The 18,991-nt window shown below is 43.0% G+C and overlaps 2 protein-coding genes across 3 annotated transcripts; both read right to left on the reverse strand.

The window, feature by feature from the left end:
• Nucleotides 1-322: 322 nt before the first annotated feature.
• LOC103695830 (uncharacterized) lies at nucleotides 323-12,573 on the reverse strand. Of its 2 annotated transcripts, none has more exons than XM_039128967.3 (9): nucleotides 12,397-12,573; nucleotides 12,076-12,262; nucleotides 11,860-11,980; nucleotides 1,809-1,879; nucleotides 1,632-1,709; nucleotides 1,294-1,381; nucleotides 1,113-1,168; nucleotides 805-1,004; nucleotides 323-641 (listed from the first exon to the last, which is right to left on the reverse strand). In XM_039128967.3, the coding sequence occupies exons 1-8, from the start codon at nucleotides 12,460-12,462 to the stop codon at nucleotides 892-894; spliced, it is 780 nt and encodes a 259-aa protein (XP_038984895.2). In that variant the 5' UTR covers nucleotides 12,463-12,573; the 3' UTR covers nucleotides 323-641; nucleotides 805-891. The 2 variants fall into 2 exon arrangements, with proteins under 2 accessions (XP_038984895.2, XP_038984894.2); XM_039128966.3 differs by having other exon boundaries at nucleotides 11,860-11,986.
• Nucleotides 8,935-11,430, reverse strand: LOC149753528 (uncharacterized). Its single transcript, XM_089930819.1, has 2 exons — nucleotides 9,096-11,430; nucleotides 8,935-8,980 (listed from the first exon to the last, which is right to left on the reverse strand). Exons 1-2 carry the CDS (start codon nucleotides 10,067-10,069, stop codon nucleotides 8,959-8,961), a joined length of 996 nt encoding a protein of 331 aa, XP_089786945.1. The 5' UTR covers nucleotides 10,070-11,430; the 3' UTR covers nucleotides 8,935-8,958.
• Nucleotides 12,574-18,991: the final 6,418 nt, after the last annotated feature.

The following is an 18,991-nucleotide window of genomic DNA, read 5'->3' on the forward strand; positions in this document are numbered from 1 at the left end:
GATGGTATTGTGATCTCCCAACAAAGATTGAGAGAAAGGATCATTAGATGAACTGCTATGATCGCATCAACTAATGAAATATTTCAGTACATACTCTCTGATTGATAAAATGATAGAGAAGTATCTCATGGATGGTGGTGTTTCCATCAATTGGGTCTGGACGAAATGTCTCACAAGGCACATAGAGATACTCGTGATTGGTGATTCCTCCAGTATAGATTTTGACAGTCTACAAAAGAATCTAGTCAGAATTTTCTTTTTCCCCTTTTATAACTAAACCTTCCAATTACATTAGATTCCGGCAAGAAATGCACAACTAAAATGAGCCTACAAAGATACCTCCATCGATTCATTCTGCATCAGAAGCCACATGCAACCACGAGCATGGAAGCATAACAGTACACTACATGGCATGTATGCACCCAGAGATCTTGAATGTGTTTTTTTCATGATCCAAGTACATGGATGGCTTCTAGTTGGCTTGCGTGGCATGTTACTCGCATTACATAAAGAAAACAGTGAGAGTAGTTTACATGCAACAAATTATTTCACTAATTAGTAAGCAGATGCTCGTTTTCCAGTTAGGAAAGCTCCTGTAGCTCAATGGATGAGGTTCAGACAGCCATATACCAGTGAATTCCCTGAGCAAAAGGGAAAAGTTTATCAGAGCATGTAATGATATTTGGATCCCATTTCAATCACTTACAAGCAATCAGCAGCTATTGCAAATCATTGCAGCCAACAATTTATCATCATATGCACAGAATTTGCTCACAAAATGAAACTTTGATAATACCTAAGTACCTAAATTTTCTCCTTTTTCTTGTTATGCTCTCTAGACAAATTTCTGGATATTCATTATATATTGGATGCCTTGCCTACATATGGATATCAATGTCCATTAAAATCATCATCATCATCATCATCATTCGCTTTCAACTTGCCTTTACATTTCAGCTTGTCCATGAGAAGATGTGCTACAGATTTGTACCCCTGCTTGCGAGCTATATGAAAATACCATAAGAAGCAAAAAAGATCAGGCTGAAAGAGAAAAATATAAGATCAAACAGAATTAATTTTTATAGCAAGAGCTATATGAAAATGTACGTCACCTTGGTAAATAGCAATTCCGGTGGGCACCATCTTTCGCTTCGTCAAACAAAGGGAGCTATCAAATCATTTATCAAAAACCAATATCAATATTGTTACTGATGATCTATCATAACCAAAACCTAAAACCATCTAATGCCTGAAAAGATTATCAAGAAGAGGAGAGATCTGCAATATAGTTACCTGTTACATATCCAATATGGATTGATTCCTTTCTCTTCGATGCAGTGAGGACACATCCAATCCTTCTTCATCCTGACTTCCTCCATTTCTGCCAAGTTAGCGTATGGGTTCTAGATCCATAAGCCATTGGATACTAAGTTGGCTAGTAGTTAAAAAAAAAAAAATCTGTAACAAAGAAAATTCATGCTGTATGCATTGAAGCAAGTGTGAATGCAGCCACAATTGAGCAAAAAGGGGAAGAAGGTGAGAGCAAAAGAGGGCAAAAACTACAAGAAGCAAGAAATTGCAGTTTATGGCTGTTGGTTATTTCTTCCTTCATGATAGCCAAATTGCCGTACCTTCACCATATCTAACTTTGAGACAAGCACGACATAGGACTCCATTAGAAGAATGGCAAACCGAGCATTCTGTCTTGCCTGTTGAACACTTAGTAAAAGTTGGGTTAATATCTCTAATAATAGAAACAATTATGCAATTATGAAAGTTAAGGTCTTACAAATCCCTCATGGTCTCACCTATGCATGGCTGATTTATATCTCCATCCCCACATCTCTTGCAATCCTCTTCTCCACATAACTTCTTCTGCCTGTAATCAAATACACCGAGTTCAAAAAGAAAGCTCTATCCTACAGCCCTGCATGCCTCTCTAAATCTGCTCCAAAATAATGGCTTTTCAACAAATTTGTAGCTCTACCCTGAGCAACATCTATAAGTAAATCATGTTAGTCTACATCCTCATGATGCTCAAGTTGTTCGACATCATGTAGTATCTCTGTTTCCTTCAGAATTATTAGCTGAAGTGTCTTCGTAGAGTAACCAGTGTTTCAAGACAAACATTTATAAAAGAGAAACATAGTTGTATTAAAATGAATGCAGTTAAAAACAAAAATTTCTCCAATAAAATCTGTCCATAGATTTTCTGTTAGCTACCCCAAAAAGAAGCACAGTTGTATTAAATTAAACCCGTGGATCTCACGCATAATTTACAAATATTATTCCTCCTTGTAGGTCTGTGATTAACTCTTGATGTAGTTCAAGTAGTCTAAGAGATTATGGATTACAGCTGAAGATCCACATTCGCCTAAGCCCAGACCTTACAAAGAGCACCAATATGCAGTGCATTGGAGATGAACTCTTCCAAGCTTCAAGAGTTGATCAAGGCTGGAGCAGCACCTCTCTCGATCACAAGACCCTCGGGTGACCTCCAACCACTCTTACACTAGCCAAGAAAAGCATACAAGGTGACACTTGACTAACAAGTGTCCAAAAGGATCAATATTGCAGTGTTAAGTATAATCAAGTGCACATCAGTTTGAAAGATGACTTCTTTCTTGATCATTATAGATTTTGTAACTAAAACCACCTCTATTATGCCCGGCATCAGGTAAGCTTTTGAATGTACTTAAATCGCTTCAATTCAAATGAGAATGTTTGGACAAAATACCAAACTTGTATCAGCGTAGTCTAAAACATAGAATCAAACTGCAAGGGCAAAACCATCCTATATTTGGATGGTAGTTAGTATGCTATCCAACCTAGTCTAATGGTAGCAAACCCACCATCATAAAACTTCTAGAAGAGTCCGTACGACAATATTCTAGTGGTGTTGGGACTTTATTTTTCAGTATCTTAAATTCTGTGGACACCCACTCCCATATCAACATAAGGGGTCCTAGAGTCTATAAATATCCCTATATGTATATTCTGTGTTTGCATATCAACGAAATTTGCTCTCTTGAGTGCAAGTTACCTCATGTTTGCTCTGAAAAATTTTTCTTCGATGGTGGATTTTGCGTAAGCCCCAATGAATTCCTATGATTGGCGGCGAGGTCAGTTCGTCTTCCATTGGTCATGGCTAGCTACGGCATTGTTAGTTAGTAGAGTCCTTGGCAGTGGTGAAGCCCTCTTGGGAGCAAGGCAGTAAGCTATGAGATATCCTAAATAGTTTGGGTCATGAGTTTCCCTTTGATTAAATTTTTTTCTTACTTCTAGGTTTAGTTTAATTTTGCTTAGTAGAGTAAGATTATTATTTAGCTAGTATAGCTTTCTGCTGGGTAGTTCTCAAGCTTGCGCTAGGCATCCTAGCTTTGTGTCACAACCTGATGTTTTATTTTCCTGACCAAATGTCAGTCTTGAACTTGGAAGTAGTTGCAAGATACAGTTCAATATATTCGCCGGTCAATAAAGTCAAAAACATAGGTATAGGTTTGAACAATGAAATATCAAGGGTTCTAATCCCTCTCTCTGCTTCTGTTTGTTGAGCAAATTTGATTCTTTATTAATGATGCCAATGATCAGATTTGTAGACAGCAATCAACATAGATTTTGCATTGGAAAAAAGATAATATTTATGTAAATCGACTTACTATTCAACTAGTGCAACCAACAAAGATGTGCAGTTTAATTAACCCAGATTGCTTTTTAAAATCTTCCTAGAATGATTGATTGGAGAGATTACCAAAGTCCTTGTCTTTGAGTTGTAAACTCTGATGGAAACTCGATATAGATTTCTTGTCTTTCACTAAAAGTTGGATGAAAACTCAATACAGACTTCTATGATTTAATATTCTAGTGTTATCCCTGAAGCCACGGATGAGATAATATGATCACTTTCTTTCCTTTCAGACCTGAGGGGAAAGAAAGTGATCATATTACCTCATCATGACTTCATCATACAAAACCCAGTGGTTTCTAACAAGGAAAGAAATTTTGACATCATCAATCTACAATCTAATGTAGCCTATATAGGAATCTTGGCAAATGAGGATTCATGAAGTCAATCCAAGATGCTACAGAGCTTGATGGTCATGGCTATGGATTCGTCTACAAACCAAACGCTTTCGTTGTAACAATCACAGGTACAGTTAAGCTCGGTTCCACTAATTGGAACTCTAGCAGAGCTTTATTTCATGATTATGTCCTGGAATGATGGATTGGAGTGATTTATAAAAGTCCATAGTTCGGCTCAAAATTTGTTGTGGTTTTATCCTCTACTGTTATTTCTGAAGTGGAAGTGCAAAATCTGAAGCGAAACAGAGTGACCTCACTATCCATCCATGACTTCATCACGCAAACCTATGGTTCCCAACGACGATCAGGGGAACTTTTGCAATTATAAATCTACTTCCTTGTCAAGATAACTGGTATAATCAAATTTGGCTATATTAGGCTTAAAATATCATGGGCATAGAACTGTATGCAAAGTTAATGCAGGGTCAAGTCATTTGAGCGTCCACATAAAAGTTGAAATTTTTCAACTCGGACATGAATAATCTCTATAAATTCCCTCAAAACCACACTAACTACCACTGTAGTTGGCACAAGCTAAAATCTCACACCCCCCCCCCCCCCCCCCCCCTCTCTTTCTCTCTCTCTCTCTCTGGGCTCACGTAATCAGTGTTAGCAATATATCTCCTAACTAAATAAATAAATCTATAAATTCAATTAATAAAAAAAAAATCTTAAAGGAAATAATATACATGCATATCATTCGGTATCCAAATAATTCTATTTTAATACAAAATAAATCTATTCTAGCACAAAGTAAATCTATGCATTTAATAAGTTTATATCATAGAATTTCAAATCCTACCAATCTACTAATATTAAATTAAAAATAAAGGTAGAAGAAAATAGCCTGATTGAAAGCAGGTCGAAGCGCGTAGACGCTGTCCCAAAGAAGTATTTGCCCCCACGTACGGGTCACCCGGCAATCCTTCTCGGAGATACGACGACCTTACAACCTCTTCTTCGGCACGTCTCGGAAGAAGTCAAAGCGAACCCGATCGGACTTGCAGATCCAGCAAAGAACGGAATGAAAAGAACTAAATAAACTTAATAAAAATGTAAAAACAGAATTTGGAAGTGGCTAAGAGGGAGAAGAATTTTTCCAGAATTTTTCTACTGTTTTTCTCAATTTTTTTCGTGTGTCAAAAGAGATGAAATAGGGGGTATATATAGGGGTTTTACGCAGGGGCAAAAAGGTCTTTTTGGCAGACGCGTCCGCGCCTTCCGCGGACGCGTCCGCGCTCTTCACGCGAACGCTGGCGTGTTCCCATTTAAACCAAAAACGCCCGTTGGGCGTTTCCAATTCAAACGGTATTTCTCAAACGCGCACGCGGCCCGAGACCAGCCGCGTGCGCATTTAATTCCTTCTTTTGTTTCCGAAACCAAACGCGTAACGCCCGCTGGGCGTTACCTTTTTGTTTTCCCTCTCAAACGCGCACGCGGCCAAATTTCGGGCCGCGTGCGCATTTAAATTTTTCCTAACAATCCCCCACAAAAATTTAAATAATTTTAAAATCAAAATAAAATGCTGGATATCTTATATTATGTAATAGGTGTAGGTACCTTTCGGTTTGAACCTTCACTTAGTGACAATTGATTACATCTGTGGAGCCAAGGTGGTCTTAACCTTGAACCTCGGTCCATGGCTCAGATTAAATCAACAGCACACATAATATAGCCCGATCTGGGTTCTAAGCGGGTTGCGCTATTATGGCCATGCGCAGGTATCTATCATGTGCTTTTTAGGGAATCGCCCATTTCCCATAATCGCGGCCTCACGATTGCACATATAGGTGAGTCCTAATAAGGAAGCTAGCAAGGAAGCTCCTGCCTCTTGGGTCTCGGACTCATTAAGAGTTATACAAACGAACTCATCCTACCGCTTGCTTTTATGAGCACTAGTGCCATAGGGATGAGGAAAACATGAAATAGTGCTCCTCTTAGTCACACTCCGGTTTGTTTCTACCCATTGAACCTTTTAAGGTTGGGTTCCCACCGTGGTGATCTATCTTTATGGGCTAAGCCCCATCCCCCTCGACGACTCTAGAACTACTGTTCTAGACAAACCTTTTGTAAGCTGATCAGCCAAATTATTTTCTGATTTTACAAAATTCAAGGCAATAACATTATTTTTCAATTTATATCTCAATGATTTATGACGTACTTTTAAGTGCCTGTTCATTTTTACATTGGCATTTTCTTGGTTGCACTTATCTATTGCAGATTTACAGTCACAATGTAAGGAGACAGGTGGTAAAGGTGACTCATCTACAGGAAGGTCTATAAGTAGATCTCTGAGCCACTCAGCCTCAGTGCTAGTAGTGTCTAAAGCTATCAGTTCAGACTCCATGGTACTCCTAGATATTAAGGTTTGTTTGGTGGATTTCCAAGACACAGCAGCACCTCCTAGGAGAAAGACGTATCCTGTGGTGGATTTAACATCTAAGGTATCGCTGATCCAGTTGGCATCACTATAGCCTTCTAAAACAGCAGGAAACCCACTAAAGTGCAAACTATAGGACTTGGTACCCTTAAGATACCTAAGAATTCTCTCTAATGCTGTCCAATGATCTCTATTTGGATTAACAGTATATCTACTAAGTCTATTTACAGCATATGCTATGTCTGGCCTAGTGTAGTTTGTTAGGAATCCTAGTGAGCCTATGATTTGAGCATATAGGCTTTGAAGGATAGGAGTTCCTAAGTTCTTCTTAAGATGTGTAGAGGGATCAAAGGGAGTAGAGACAGGCTGACAATCCGAATAATTAAATTTATTGAGTATCTTGTCAACATAATGACTTTGGGATAACTCAATTCCATTTGCACTTCTAATTATTTTGGTATTTAAAATTAAGTCAGCTTGTCCCAAGTCTTTCATATCAAACTTATGACTTAAAAATTGTTTTACTTCATCAATTATCTGAAGATCTGTCCCAAAGATCAGTATATCATCTACATAAAGGCACAAGATCACAAATTTGTGTCCAACTCTCTTATGATATACACATTCGTCTGTGCTATTGATTTCAAATCCAAATGTCATTATGGTTTCATCAAATTTCAAATGCCATTGCTTAGGTGCTTGTTTAAGACCATAAAGAGATCTGACTAGTCTGCAAACTTTATTTTCTTGGCCTGGGGTTTTAAATCCCTCTGGTTGGTCCATATAAATTTCTTCATTTAAGTCTCCATTTAGAAAAGCTGTCTTAACATCCATCTGATGAATCACTAATCTATGAATGGAGGCTAATGCTATAAGGACCCTAATAGTAGTTATCCTAGCTACAGGTGCATAAACATCAAAGAAATCTACCTCAGGTCTCTGAGTAAAGCCCTTGGCAACTAATCTAGCCTTAAATTTATCTACAGAGCCATCAGGCCTAAGTTTCTTCTTAAAGATCCATTTGCATCCTATTGTTTTACAACCAGGAGGAAGATCAGTCAATTCCCAAGTATGGTTTTGGATAATTGATTGCATCTCATTGTCCACAGCTTCTCTCCAAAAAGGTGAATCCAAAGATTTCATTGCGTCCTCAAAGATAGTTGGAGAGTCTTCTATTAGGAAGGTATAAAAATCATCTCCAAATGTTTTCTCTATCCTGGATCTTTTACTCCTCCTAGGTTCTGCTTCTACTTCTATTGTTCTTGTCCTTATTCTACTAGAGCTACTAGCTATACCGCTATCTACTCTAGTCTTAAGTGGAAAGGTGTCTTCAAAATATGTTGCATCTCTGGCTTCTATGATAGTGTTGTTACTAATATCATTTATTTCTGAACTTATTACCAGAAATCTATTGGCATTACTATTGGCTGCATAACCTATGAATATGGCATCCACTGTTTTAGGGCCTATTTTCTTTCTCTTAAAATCAGGTATTTTTACTTTTGCCAAGCACCCCCACACTTTTAAATAGCTAAGATTAGGTTTTCTATGTTTCCAAACTTCATATGGGGTTAGATCATTATTTTTAGAGGGAATTCTATTAAGGATATAACAGGCTGAAACAAGAGCTTCCCCCCACAAATTTTCTGGTACTCCTGAGCTTATAAGCATGGAGTTCACCATATCCATTAAAGTCCTATTCTTCCTTTCTGCTACTCCATTTGATTGGGGAGAATAGGGTGCAGTCACTTCATGAATGATTCCATGATCTTCACAGAATTGAGTTATGTCATTTGATGTATATTCACCTCCCCGATCTGATCTAAGAATTTTAATTTTCTTTTCCTGTTGGTTCTCAGCTTCAATCTTAAAAATTTTAAATTTGCTGAGCACCTCATCCTTGGTTTTAATTAGGTAGATGTAACAGAACTTCGATAGATCATCTATAAATGTTACAAAGTATCTGTTACCTCCCCTAGAAGTTCTACCAGAGTCACAAACATCACTATGAATCAACTCTAATAGATCAGAATCCCTATTAACAGATTTAAAAGGCTTCCTAGGGAGTTTGGCTTCTACACAAGTTTGACATTTCTCATGGTTCTTGAGATCACTTTTTGGCATTAGATTTAGGTTCATAAGTTGCTTAATTGAATTATAATTTACATGACCTAATCTACCATGCCAAATAGAAGGAGGCTCTATATTCATAATCAAAGGATTTTCATTTATTGAAGGAGCTATTACACTCAATTTGAACAATCCTTCACTAAAGAATCCTTTTCCAATAAACATAACACCATGAGAAATTACAACCTTATTGGACTCAAAGACAAGACGAAAGCCTTGCTGGACAAGCAAAGAACCACTAATGAGGTTTCTCCTAACAACTGGAACATGTTGGACGCCGTGCAGTGACAGGACTTTTCCAGAGGTAAGCTTTAAGTCCACACGTCCTACTCCTAACACATGTGCCTCCGAGCTGTTTGCCATGATCACAGCTCCTCCACTTGAGATCTGGTAAGAAGAAAACCAGGAACGATCCGAACAAATATGAATACCAGCTCCGGTATCAATCCACCAATCTAGTGCTTGTAAAGTCATGTTAACTTCAGGAGTGAAGGAAACAGACCTGAAAGCTGTCTCAGAGGAGCCAGCGCCGGAAGTCACCATGTTGACTTGAGCACTGGATGTGTGTGGACCCTTCTTCTTAGATTGAAGAGGTGCAGTCTTCTTATAGAAGCACTGTGGAGACAAATGGTTGGTCCGACCACACACATAACAGAAACGAGCACCACCTTCCTCTTTCTTCTTCTTCTGCTCCTGGGATTGAATAGGCTTCCCATTGTAGTGGTGGTTAGGGTTTCTAGGGTTGTAGGGTTTCTTCTTGAAATTCTTACGGAAGGGTCGGTTCTGATTTTTCTTAGGAGGAGCTTCTACATTATATGCATTATTTTTAGATCCAGTAGAGGTATTATTTCTGAGCCTATGCTGCTCTTCAATCCTAATGGAGTTTAAGACTTGGGTTAGGGTGAGAATTCCTTGGGTATGGCTCAGGGTCTTAGCAAAATCAGACCAGGAAGTAGGTAGTTTATCTATCAAACAGGCTACCTGGAATGATTCATCCAAATTGGTTCCATTAGCCCTAAGCTGGTGGATCAGGGTTTCAAATTCATGAATTTGGTCATTCATAGGCTTTGAGTCCACCATCCTAAATTTATTGAAATCGGAGGCCTTGAACCTCTTTACCCCAGCATCATCAAGACCATATTTGCTATCTAGGGTGTCCCAGAGTTCTTTGGCACTCTTGGCTGTGTAATAGATATCATACAGCCTCTCAGAAAGAGCACCTAGAATTCTATGGATACAATGATAATCTATCTCATCAGGTGTCCTAGAGGGTGTGCTAGTGGAGGCAGAATGTTCAGTGTTGGAAGAGGTAGTTGGGTTGGACCCGTTATCAACTTCGATCGTACTTTCACCTATGGCTGAGATTAACCTTAATGTGGTGAGCCAGAACCGCATTTGGTTCTGCCACCTCCTAAAGTTATGGCCATCAAATTTTTCAGGTTTGGCACTAAGATGGTCACTAGTGTTTGAGGCCATAGGATCAGGGTTACAGAATAGTGACAGAAACCTGATTGAAATCAAAAAAATCTATGTCAAAAGATTGCAGTAATATTTATATTGAACTTTGGATGTCTAATTGATATATCCAAAAAACTAATAGCCAGATCAGCTCCAGATCGGTGGTGGAGCACTAGGCTCACTTAAGTACCAGCCTTTCTTAGGCACGTATGCCTTTTTGACAAGCTTTTCTTAGACACTATTAGTTAGTGGATATAATCACTAGAAATCACACAAATTCAATATTTAAAATAACCTAAATGCAAATTTAAATTAGATATTGTGGATTAACTAATTTCAAAATTTTTCGTTTGAATTTTCCGAATTAGCAATGATTGATTACTAATTTAGTAGTAGCAAATCAATTATTTTAATTGAGATCTAAAATATCAATTTAATGAATTATATGTTAGATTTGAATTATTGCCTTATTGAAATAATTGATTACTAATTTTATGGCAAATCAATTATTGTAATTAAGATCTAAAATGTCAATTCAGCGAATTAAAATATTTATTCTTTTATTAGAATAATTTATTGAGATCTAATAAGTCAATTCAATAGATTAACTATTATGTATCAACCAATTTCCGAATTTCCCGTTTGAATGGGATCTGGAAATTACTCCTTGAGAAGTCCAAATGGAGGTATAATAAACCTCTTGGAGGTTAACCAAATTATTAACTCTTTAGAATAATTTATTATTAATGATATGCTAGCAAAAAACAATTATTGCAATTAAAATCTAATATGCCACAATTGTAATAAAGAATTTAATTAATTATATATTACTAACAAAAATAATTACTTCTTTGGATTGTTAGCAATATATCTCCTAACTAAATAAATAAATCTATAAATTCAATTAATAAAAAAAAATCTTAAAGGAAATAATATACATGCATATCATTCGGCATCCAAATAATTCTATTTTAATACAAAATAAATCTATTCTAGCACAAAGTAAATCTATGCATTTAATAAGTTTATATCATAGAATTTCAAATCCTACCAATCTACTAATATTAAATTAAAAATAAAGGTAGAAGAAAATAGCCTGATTGAAAGCAGGTCGAAGCGCGTAGACGCTGTCCCAAAGAAGTATTTGCCCCCACGTACGGGTCACCCGGCAATCCTTCTCGGAGATACGACGACCTTACAACCTCTTCTTCGGCACGTCTCGGAAGAAGTCAAAGCGAACCCGATCGGACTTGCAGATCCAGCAAAGAACGGAATGAAAAGAACTAAATAAACTTAATAAAAATGTAAAAACAGAATTTGGAAGTGGCTAAGAGGGAGAAGAATTTTTCCAGAATTTTTCTACTGTTTTTCTCAATTTTTTTCGTGTGTCAAAAGAGATGAAATAGGGGGTATATATAGGGGTTTTACGCAGGGGCAAAAAGGTCTTTTTGGCGGACGCGTCCGCGCCTTCCGCGGACGCGTCCGCGCTCTTCACGCGAACGCTGGCGTGTTCCCATTTAAACCAAAAACGCTCGTTGGGCGTTTCCAATTCAAACGGTATTTCTCAAACGCGCACGCGGCCCGAGACCAGCCGCGTGCGCATTTAATTCCTTCTTTTGTTTCCGAAACCAAACGCGTAACGCCCGCTGGGCGTTACCTTTTTGTTTTCCCTCTCAAACGCGCACGCGGCCAAATTTCGGGCCGCGTGCGCATTTAAATTTTTCCTAACAATCAGAAAATGAAAACCAAAATACAAAACGAGATATTACAAAAATAAAAAAAAAAATTGAGTGAAAAAGATTACTGACCTGCAGAAATGGCAACAGATCCCCAAAACAGGGTCATGAATACTTCCCCTCCCTTTACTTCCGCAGCGACTCGTAAATAGTCTCCTTCGAACTGGATTCGAAATGGCTCCTTCCCCGTCGGCTGAAGCTATCAGAATTATATGAACATAAAGAAATTATACACCACAAAATCTCTCTGGGATTGAAGAAAGGAGAGAAGAATAAGAAGAACAAAACCTTGGGGAGATGAGACATTTGGGGTCCCGGATTTTCCCTTCAGACGGTCTGAGCGACGAAGGGGAGTGGCCTCGAGATTTTGGGCTTTTCGAGTCCTTTTTAATGCAGTACTACCCTTGATGGATTGAGAAATTATTGTTTGAAGCTCTCTCGCACTTCGGTTTAGGCCGAGAGATTCCAGCCGGGCCTTCATATTTGTTCATTGGTGTCGAGGGACAAAAAAGAAAAAAAATCAGAACCTTCGCCTTTTCTTACCCAGAAAAAAAGGGTAGGGGAATGCCATGGAGAAGAAAAGGGCGACAAAGGAGAAGAGTAGAAGACCTTGTTCTCCAAGATTCGGGCATGTCGGAGGCTTTCGTAGTCGCCTTTGGCTCTGAGTCTTCCCATGGCTACTACGTTCTCCTGCGAGGAGTTCTCTCCTCTCCCTTGGTACTGTTTCTCTATTGTGAAGAGGAAAGCAGGGGGGCTGGTCAAACTGGCTAACGGCTATATTTTCAAATGAGGATGTTTTTTGCGGAAATTTATAATAGGAACGAACGGAACGGTGTGGTCGGCCGACATGGTTAGTTTTTACGTATTAATGATCAAACGCGGATCCTTTAATTGATGATGGACCTTCTTCTCAAATTCATGGTTTCACTGGATCCCATCTGATTAGATCACTAACCGTCCATCCAGGTGTAGGCCATTGATCGATAGTGAGTGATTGATTAGTAATCAATCAACGGTGATTTGTTCTTAGAGTAGAGATAATTCCTACTTCATATAATTCAAAATATTCCTTTCATGATTGGATGCTAAGCACCACTTTTTAGCATCATTTTATTGAATATAATTAGATTAATCCCCCCTTCCTTTTCGGAGAAAGGTGGAGAATGTATGGGTGTCTTAAGCCCTTTTTGGAAAAGTTACTGACAGTAGAGCTTTTGGAAGTAGGAATTTTGGAAGTAAAACTTTTATAAAAAAACTATTTACTATTTGGTAACTATATTTCTAAAATGTCGTGAAACTTTAACATATGTTTGGTAAACAAGCTGAGAAAATATTTTTGGTATGGCAAAATGACTATAAAAGATGTTACAAAGTATTATACAGCAGAGCATAATAAAATATAATATGTATTAATACATAAATATATAATATAGTATAATATTAATGTAATGTAATATAATATTGTTATAATATAATAATATAATATTGTATACTATAGCATAATGATTTAATATAATATTAAATTATTTAACATAACATATCAATATATTATGATATAATATTATATTATATTATATTTATAGTATAATACAATAATAAAGGTATAAAATATTATAATTATTAGTGTAGATTAATTTTTCATCCTTTCGATAACTGTGGTATAATTTTCTGTAATTTTTTCTTTACTATTTTATTCTATTCTCTCTCTCTCTCTCTCTTTTGGTAGAATTTCGATCATTTAAATTTCTTTTTTTTCGATTATAGATTGTTGATAGACAATTATATGTAAACTTATAAATTTTTTGGGCAGTAAAGGGGGTCTTGTCTTCAATTCTTTACAATTTCATCAAATCTCTCTTTTTTGTAGAGTTTCAATCACTTAAATATAAATCAGTGATAGACGATTATATCTAAGCTTTTAACTTTTTTCTTTACTATTCTGTTGGGGGAAAACCCCAAGTCATACCGCCACGGAGGCGCGCGGCCAAAAAGCGCCGACCGGAAAGGCGTTCAGCCAAAGAGTGCCGACCAGAGAGCACCAACCAGAGGGGTGCTCGGCTAGAGAGCGCCGATCCGAAAAGATGCTCGGCCCAAGAGAGCCGACCAGAGGACGCCGACCAGAAAAGCGCTCGATTAGAAGGCGCTGACCAGAGAGGAAAGAGCGCGAAATAAAGGCGCTCAGCTAGAAGGCGCTCGACCAAAGGGCGCCGACCAGGAGCATTAGAAGCGACCCCGCCACAGGTCGCCCCATTGGGCGACCAGCTCGGCTTGGCACCCCTGCCGAGCCGATTGCCTTGACCAGATGTTCAACCCCTGCCTAACCCCCTGAGGGACTTGACAACTCCACTACAACCTGCCGCTATCTCCAAGCCGTCAAGGCATAAGATCTCCGCAGGTATTTGGCACGACCTGCCATTAATGCATGAGACCCCCTCAAGTCTCCGATGCACTCGGTCATTTAATGAACACGGCTCAAGACGATCTCCGGATCACTGAACCATCAAAGCGCATGGCTCCCCCTGACCGCCGGTTCACTCGGTAATAAATGCACTTACCATCCATGGACCCCGGGCCTACCACGGCCGGCGGTTCAACCACTCCAACAGGTCCGATCGACCGTGACAACTCCCTGGTTCCGGTCTGATTCGGCCTCATATTCCACTACGCCATTAATGGGCCAAATCGTGCCCAATTATTACAAAAGAGGACAAACTCCCTGTCACCTCCCGGGCAACATAAAATCCCTCTATAAAAGGGAGCCTGGGAGGAAAGAAGGGGGGACCGAAACACAAGTAAACAGCACAGACACAATTAAGCACAATATCCTCTTCATCTTCTTCACCCTCTGGCTTGCTCTCTCCACATATTTGCCCCCTCTGACTTAAGCATCGGAGGGCCGGCGCCGGGGAGCCCGACCACCGGCTTTTTTGCAGGACGGGACAGGACAGGACGCACTCTCCTCTCCGCTCTCTCACACCCCCCAGGAGGGTACAAGAGGACGCAGCCGGCCGGCGCACCGCCGTCCGCCCTCCCCGCGGCAGAGCTCCTCCTCCTCCTCGGTTCGCGGCCGCCCCCGGGTCCAATTTCCAGCAACAGTTGGCGCTAGAGGAAGGGCCCGAGTTCGCTGCCATGAAGCTAAGAAGCAAAGAGGTTTCCAACGCCTCTTGACGTCCTCCACCCAGCCCTGAGCATTCCGTCCGAAACTCACCACCTCCGGCTGAGCCAGTTCATCAAGTTCGGCCGGAGCAGTTTGATGCCCTGGTGCAACAGGTGCAGGCCCTGGCTACCGCTGTCCAAAGTCTGCAGCCCAGGGGCATCCCAACGGCACCGCCTCCTCCGGCTCCAGTTCAACCGGAGCCCCCTACAAGCGGACTTCCCCTTCGAGGTCAGGACTCCCAAGTCCAGGCCTCCCTCTGGAGAGAGCACCCAGCCAGGGGCTACGGAGGCTGGCCACAGCCTTCAGAAGCTGAGTCGGTTCCAGGGCAACCTGCGCTCGAACGAACCGCTGCAGCGATCTTCCAGAATGACGAACTCGATAAGAAGGTCGAGAAGCTGGAGCGCCAAATCCAGGCACTCCACGGGAGAAAATCAGGACGTGACGGCGACTTCGAGTTCACTACGAAGTCTCCCTTCTCCCCGGAGATCGAAGATGAACCGGTTCCGCTACGGTTCAAGATGCCCCAGGTGGAGCCCTACAACGGCAAGGCTGATCCCCTTGACCACCTGGAAAGCTACCGGATCTTAATGGCCCTACAAGGAGCCTCGGAGGCCATGATGTGCAGGGCTTTTCCGGTGACACTCCGAGAACCAGCCCGGCTGTGGTTTACCGGGCTGAAGCCGAGTACTGTCTCCTCCTTTGAGCAGCTCGGCAGACAGTTTACCGGCAACTTTGCCGCCAGCTAGCCCCAGCGACGGACGTCCGACTCCCTCCTAGACATTAAGCAAAAGGAGGGAGAGTCCTTCAGGGAGTATTTGGACCGGTTTACCGCCGCAACATGGGAGGTCCGGGAGCTTGACTAGTCAATCGCCATGTCAGCGCTAAAGACTGGATCCCGGTCTTACAGGTTCCTCTTCTCAATCGAGAAGAGTTTCCCCTCGGACCTCACCGAAATGTTCGCTCGGGCGCGGAAGTACGCCAAGGCGGAAGAGGCCGTGGCAGTTAGGCGGGGCGGGACCGAGCAGAACCCCAAGGGGTCCCTCATTATTCAACTATCGAATTTCATTCTATGAATTTCATTTCATAATAAACTTATGATCTGCATACTCATTTCAAGCTCACCGATTTTTCTGGTTATCTCATGATCCCAGGTTTATTTCTCCTCCCCTGACCACGGTTGGGATGCCCCGATATCTCGAGATGATAGAGTACCCACGTGGACTCCCTGAAGACGGTTCGTGAGTTCGTGATGCGCTCTCCATCGGCCAACGAGCTCGGCTCGTTCTCCTACCCTGACCACGGTCAAGATGCCCTGTCACAACGGGATGCCCCGATCCGTCGGGATGGCTCGAGACGTCGAGATACGGTCTTAAGTGACCGACGAGCTCGGCTCGTCCTCCATCGACTTCCACCGACGAGCTCGGCTCGTGCTCCATCGGCCAACGAGCTCGGCTCGTTCTCCTACCCTGACCACGGTCAGGATGCCCCGAGACGTCGGGATGCCCCGATCCGTCGGGATGCCCTGAGACGTCAGGATGCCCCAATATATTGGGATGCCCTGCCACAACGGGATGCCCCGATCCGTCGGGATGGCTCGAGACGTCGAGATACGGTCTTAAGTGACCGACGAGCTCGGCTCGTCCTCCATCGACTTCCACCGACGAGCTCGGCTCGTGCTCTATCGGCCAACGAGCTCGGCTCGTTCTCCTACCCTGACCACGGTCAGGATGCCCCGAGACGTCGGGATGCCCCGATCCGTCGGGATGCCCCGAGACGTCGGAATGCCCCGGCTATAGGGATGCTCGAGACGTCGAGATATGAGTTGCGGTCCTCTCTGACCAGACGAGCTCGGCTCGTTCTCCATCGACTTCCACCGACGAGCTCGGCTCGTGCTCCATCGGCCAACGAGCTCGGCTCGTTCTCCTACCCTGACCACGGTCAGGATGCCCCGAGACGTCGGGATGGCTCGAGACGTCGAGATACGGTCTTAAGTGACCGACGAGCTCGGCTCGTCCTCCATCGACTTCCACCGACGAGCTCGGCTCGTGCTCCATCGGCCAACGAGCTCGGCTCGTTCTCCTACCCCGACCTCGGCCGGGATGCCTCGAGACGTCGAGATGCCCCGATTCTTCGAGATGCCCCGATTCTTCGGGATGCCCCGATACATTGGGATGCGGTCTTCACTGACCAAAACGAGCTCGGCTCGTTCTCCACCGGCTTCAACCAACAAGCTTGGCTCGTTCTCCATCACCGGACTTCTCTGCCGACGTCCTTAAAGAGCGGACCCCGAGCAGAGGAAGCGTCTTCAGTCGCCTCGGCGCAAGGACGCATACGGTACAAGAGCGGACCCCGAGCAGAGGAAGCGTCTTCAGTCGCCTCGGCGTAAGGACGCACACGGTACAAGGTACCCATTTATTTAATGTTTTTACATTATCTTATCTATTCTTGGATCTCTGCCGATGTCCTTAAAGAGCGGACCCCGAGCAGAGGAAGCGTCTTCAGTCGCCTCGGCGCAAGGACGCACACGGTACAAGGTACCCATTTATTTAATGTTTTCACATTATCTTATCTATTCTTGGATCTCTGCCGACGTCCTCAAAGAACGGACCCCGAGCAGAGGAGCGTCTTCAGTCGCCTCGGCGCAAGGACGCACACGGTACAAGGTACCCATTTACTTAATGTTTCTACATTATCTTATCTGTTTTGGATTTCTCTGCCGACGTCCTCAAAGAGTGGACTCCGAGCAGAATGTTTTAGTCGCCTCGGCGTGAAACACTCACGATACCAACAAACTTGGTATAAACAGTCTGTTGAATCCCCGTCACGAGCTGACGAGCATTCGACCCATTCGTTGGAAAATAATCCGGTTCGCCCCGGCAACCTGAGGCTCGGATTCGAAGTTCACTACGCTAAAAAAAATCTGTCCTAGCGGCCGCCCCAGGGCTTGGTCGAATTCTGGACTAGGCTCGGAAAAATTCTCCGAGCCCGAATCCCCTTGGTATAAGCATAAGCGTCGCTATACCACTGGTCGAAGGACCGAGCAATGGAGCTCGGCTAGCCAAACCTAAAACCAAACCCTGTGGCGGGTAAAGCTGAGGCCCTAGAGCCCATATCCTCGGAACCTAAAATGGATTCGAGCAGAGAAACTTGGACTACAGCAGACGAGTTTCCAAAAAAGTATATTCATTTCAAAAAGCCCGTAGGCTGAGTACAAAAATTCGGGTTCGGCCCTTACAAGTATGGGGGGCCATCCCGACTTTACAAAATAACAAAAATTACATCAAGGCTCGAGCTCGACCACTTCGGCTTCGGCAGTATCGGGAGCGGTAGGCTCAGCAGTCGGGGCTTCAGTAGCCTCGGCAGCAATGGGAGTAGCCTCAGGGGCGGCTTCGGTCGCCTCGGCTGGACCTCCCTGGTCAGCCCCCGGAGTTTCTACCTCCGCCTCCGGCCTCTCGACCCCTGCTCCCGGTTGGAGCAGGTTTACATCGAAATCTGGGAGAAGCCGCCGCAGTTGGTTGCGGAAGTCCCGGAAGCCCTGAATTAGCCCGTTCACGCCCTCCTCTGCTAGGAGGTCGTGAAACTCCTCCGACTCGCGGAAGAGCCTTACCGCGTTATGGGCTTGTCCCGAGCCTCGAGCTCCCGAGCCTCGTGGTATGCGGCCTTCCGCTCGAGGGTTTTTATTTTCCGCTCGAGCTCCAAGTGTCGGAGGCGGGCATTCCCCACCTCCTGCTCGCGGGAGGCCAACGCCAGTTCGGCTGCGGCCAAACGAGCCTCGGCGGCGCGCACTTCGGACCTTGTTAGCGTGTGCGCGCCCTTCTCTTCATCGAGCTCGGCGGTCAGAGCTCGAATTCTTTCCTCGGATGCTCCAATTCTCTCTTGGAGCACCTGACGTTCGGCCTCGGAGGCCTGGTACCTCGCCTCGGCGGCCAGGTACCTCGCCTGGGCCTCCTCGTAACCGCGCTGGCACCTCCGGGTCCGCTCCCGGTAGTCTTGGACTATGTGCATCAGCATTTCCGTCTCGTGCAAGTGCTGTAAAAGAGACGAAAA

The sequence above is a fragment of the Phoenix dactylifera genome, chromosome 5, assembly GCF_051530095.1.
Source record: "Phoenix dactylifera cultivar Ajwa chromosome 5, Ajwa_hap1_PhDact_Kaust_v1.1, whole genome shotgun sequence".
NCBI classification, from domain to species: Eukaryota; Viridiplantae; Streptophyta; class Magnoliopsida; order Arecales; family Arecaceae; genus Phoenix; species Phoenix dactylifera.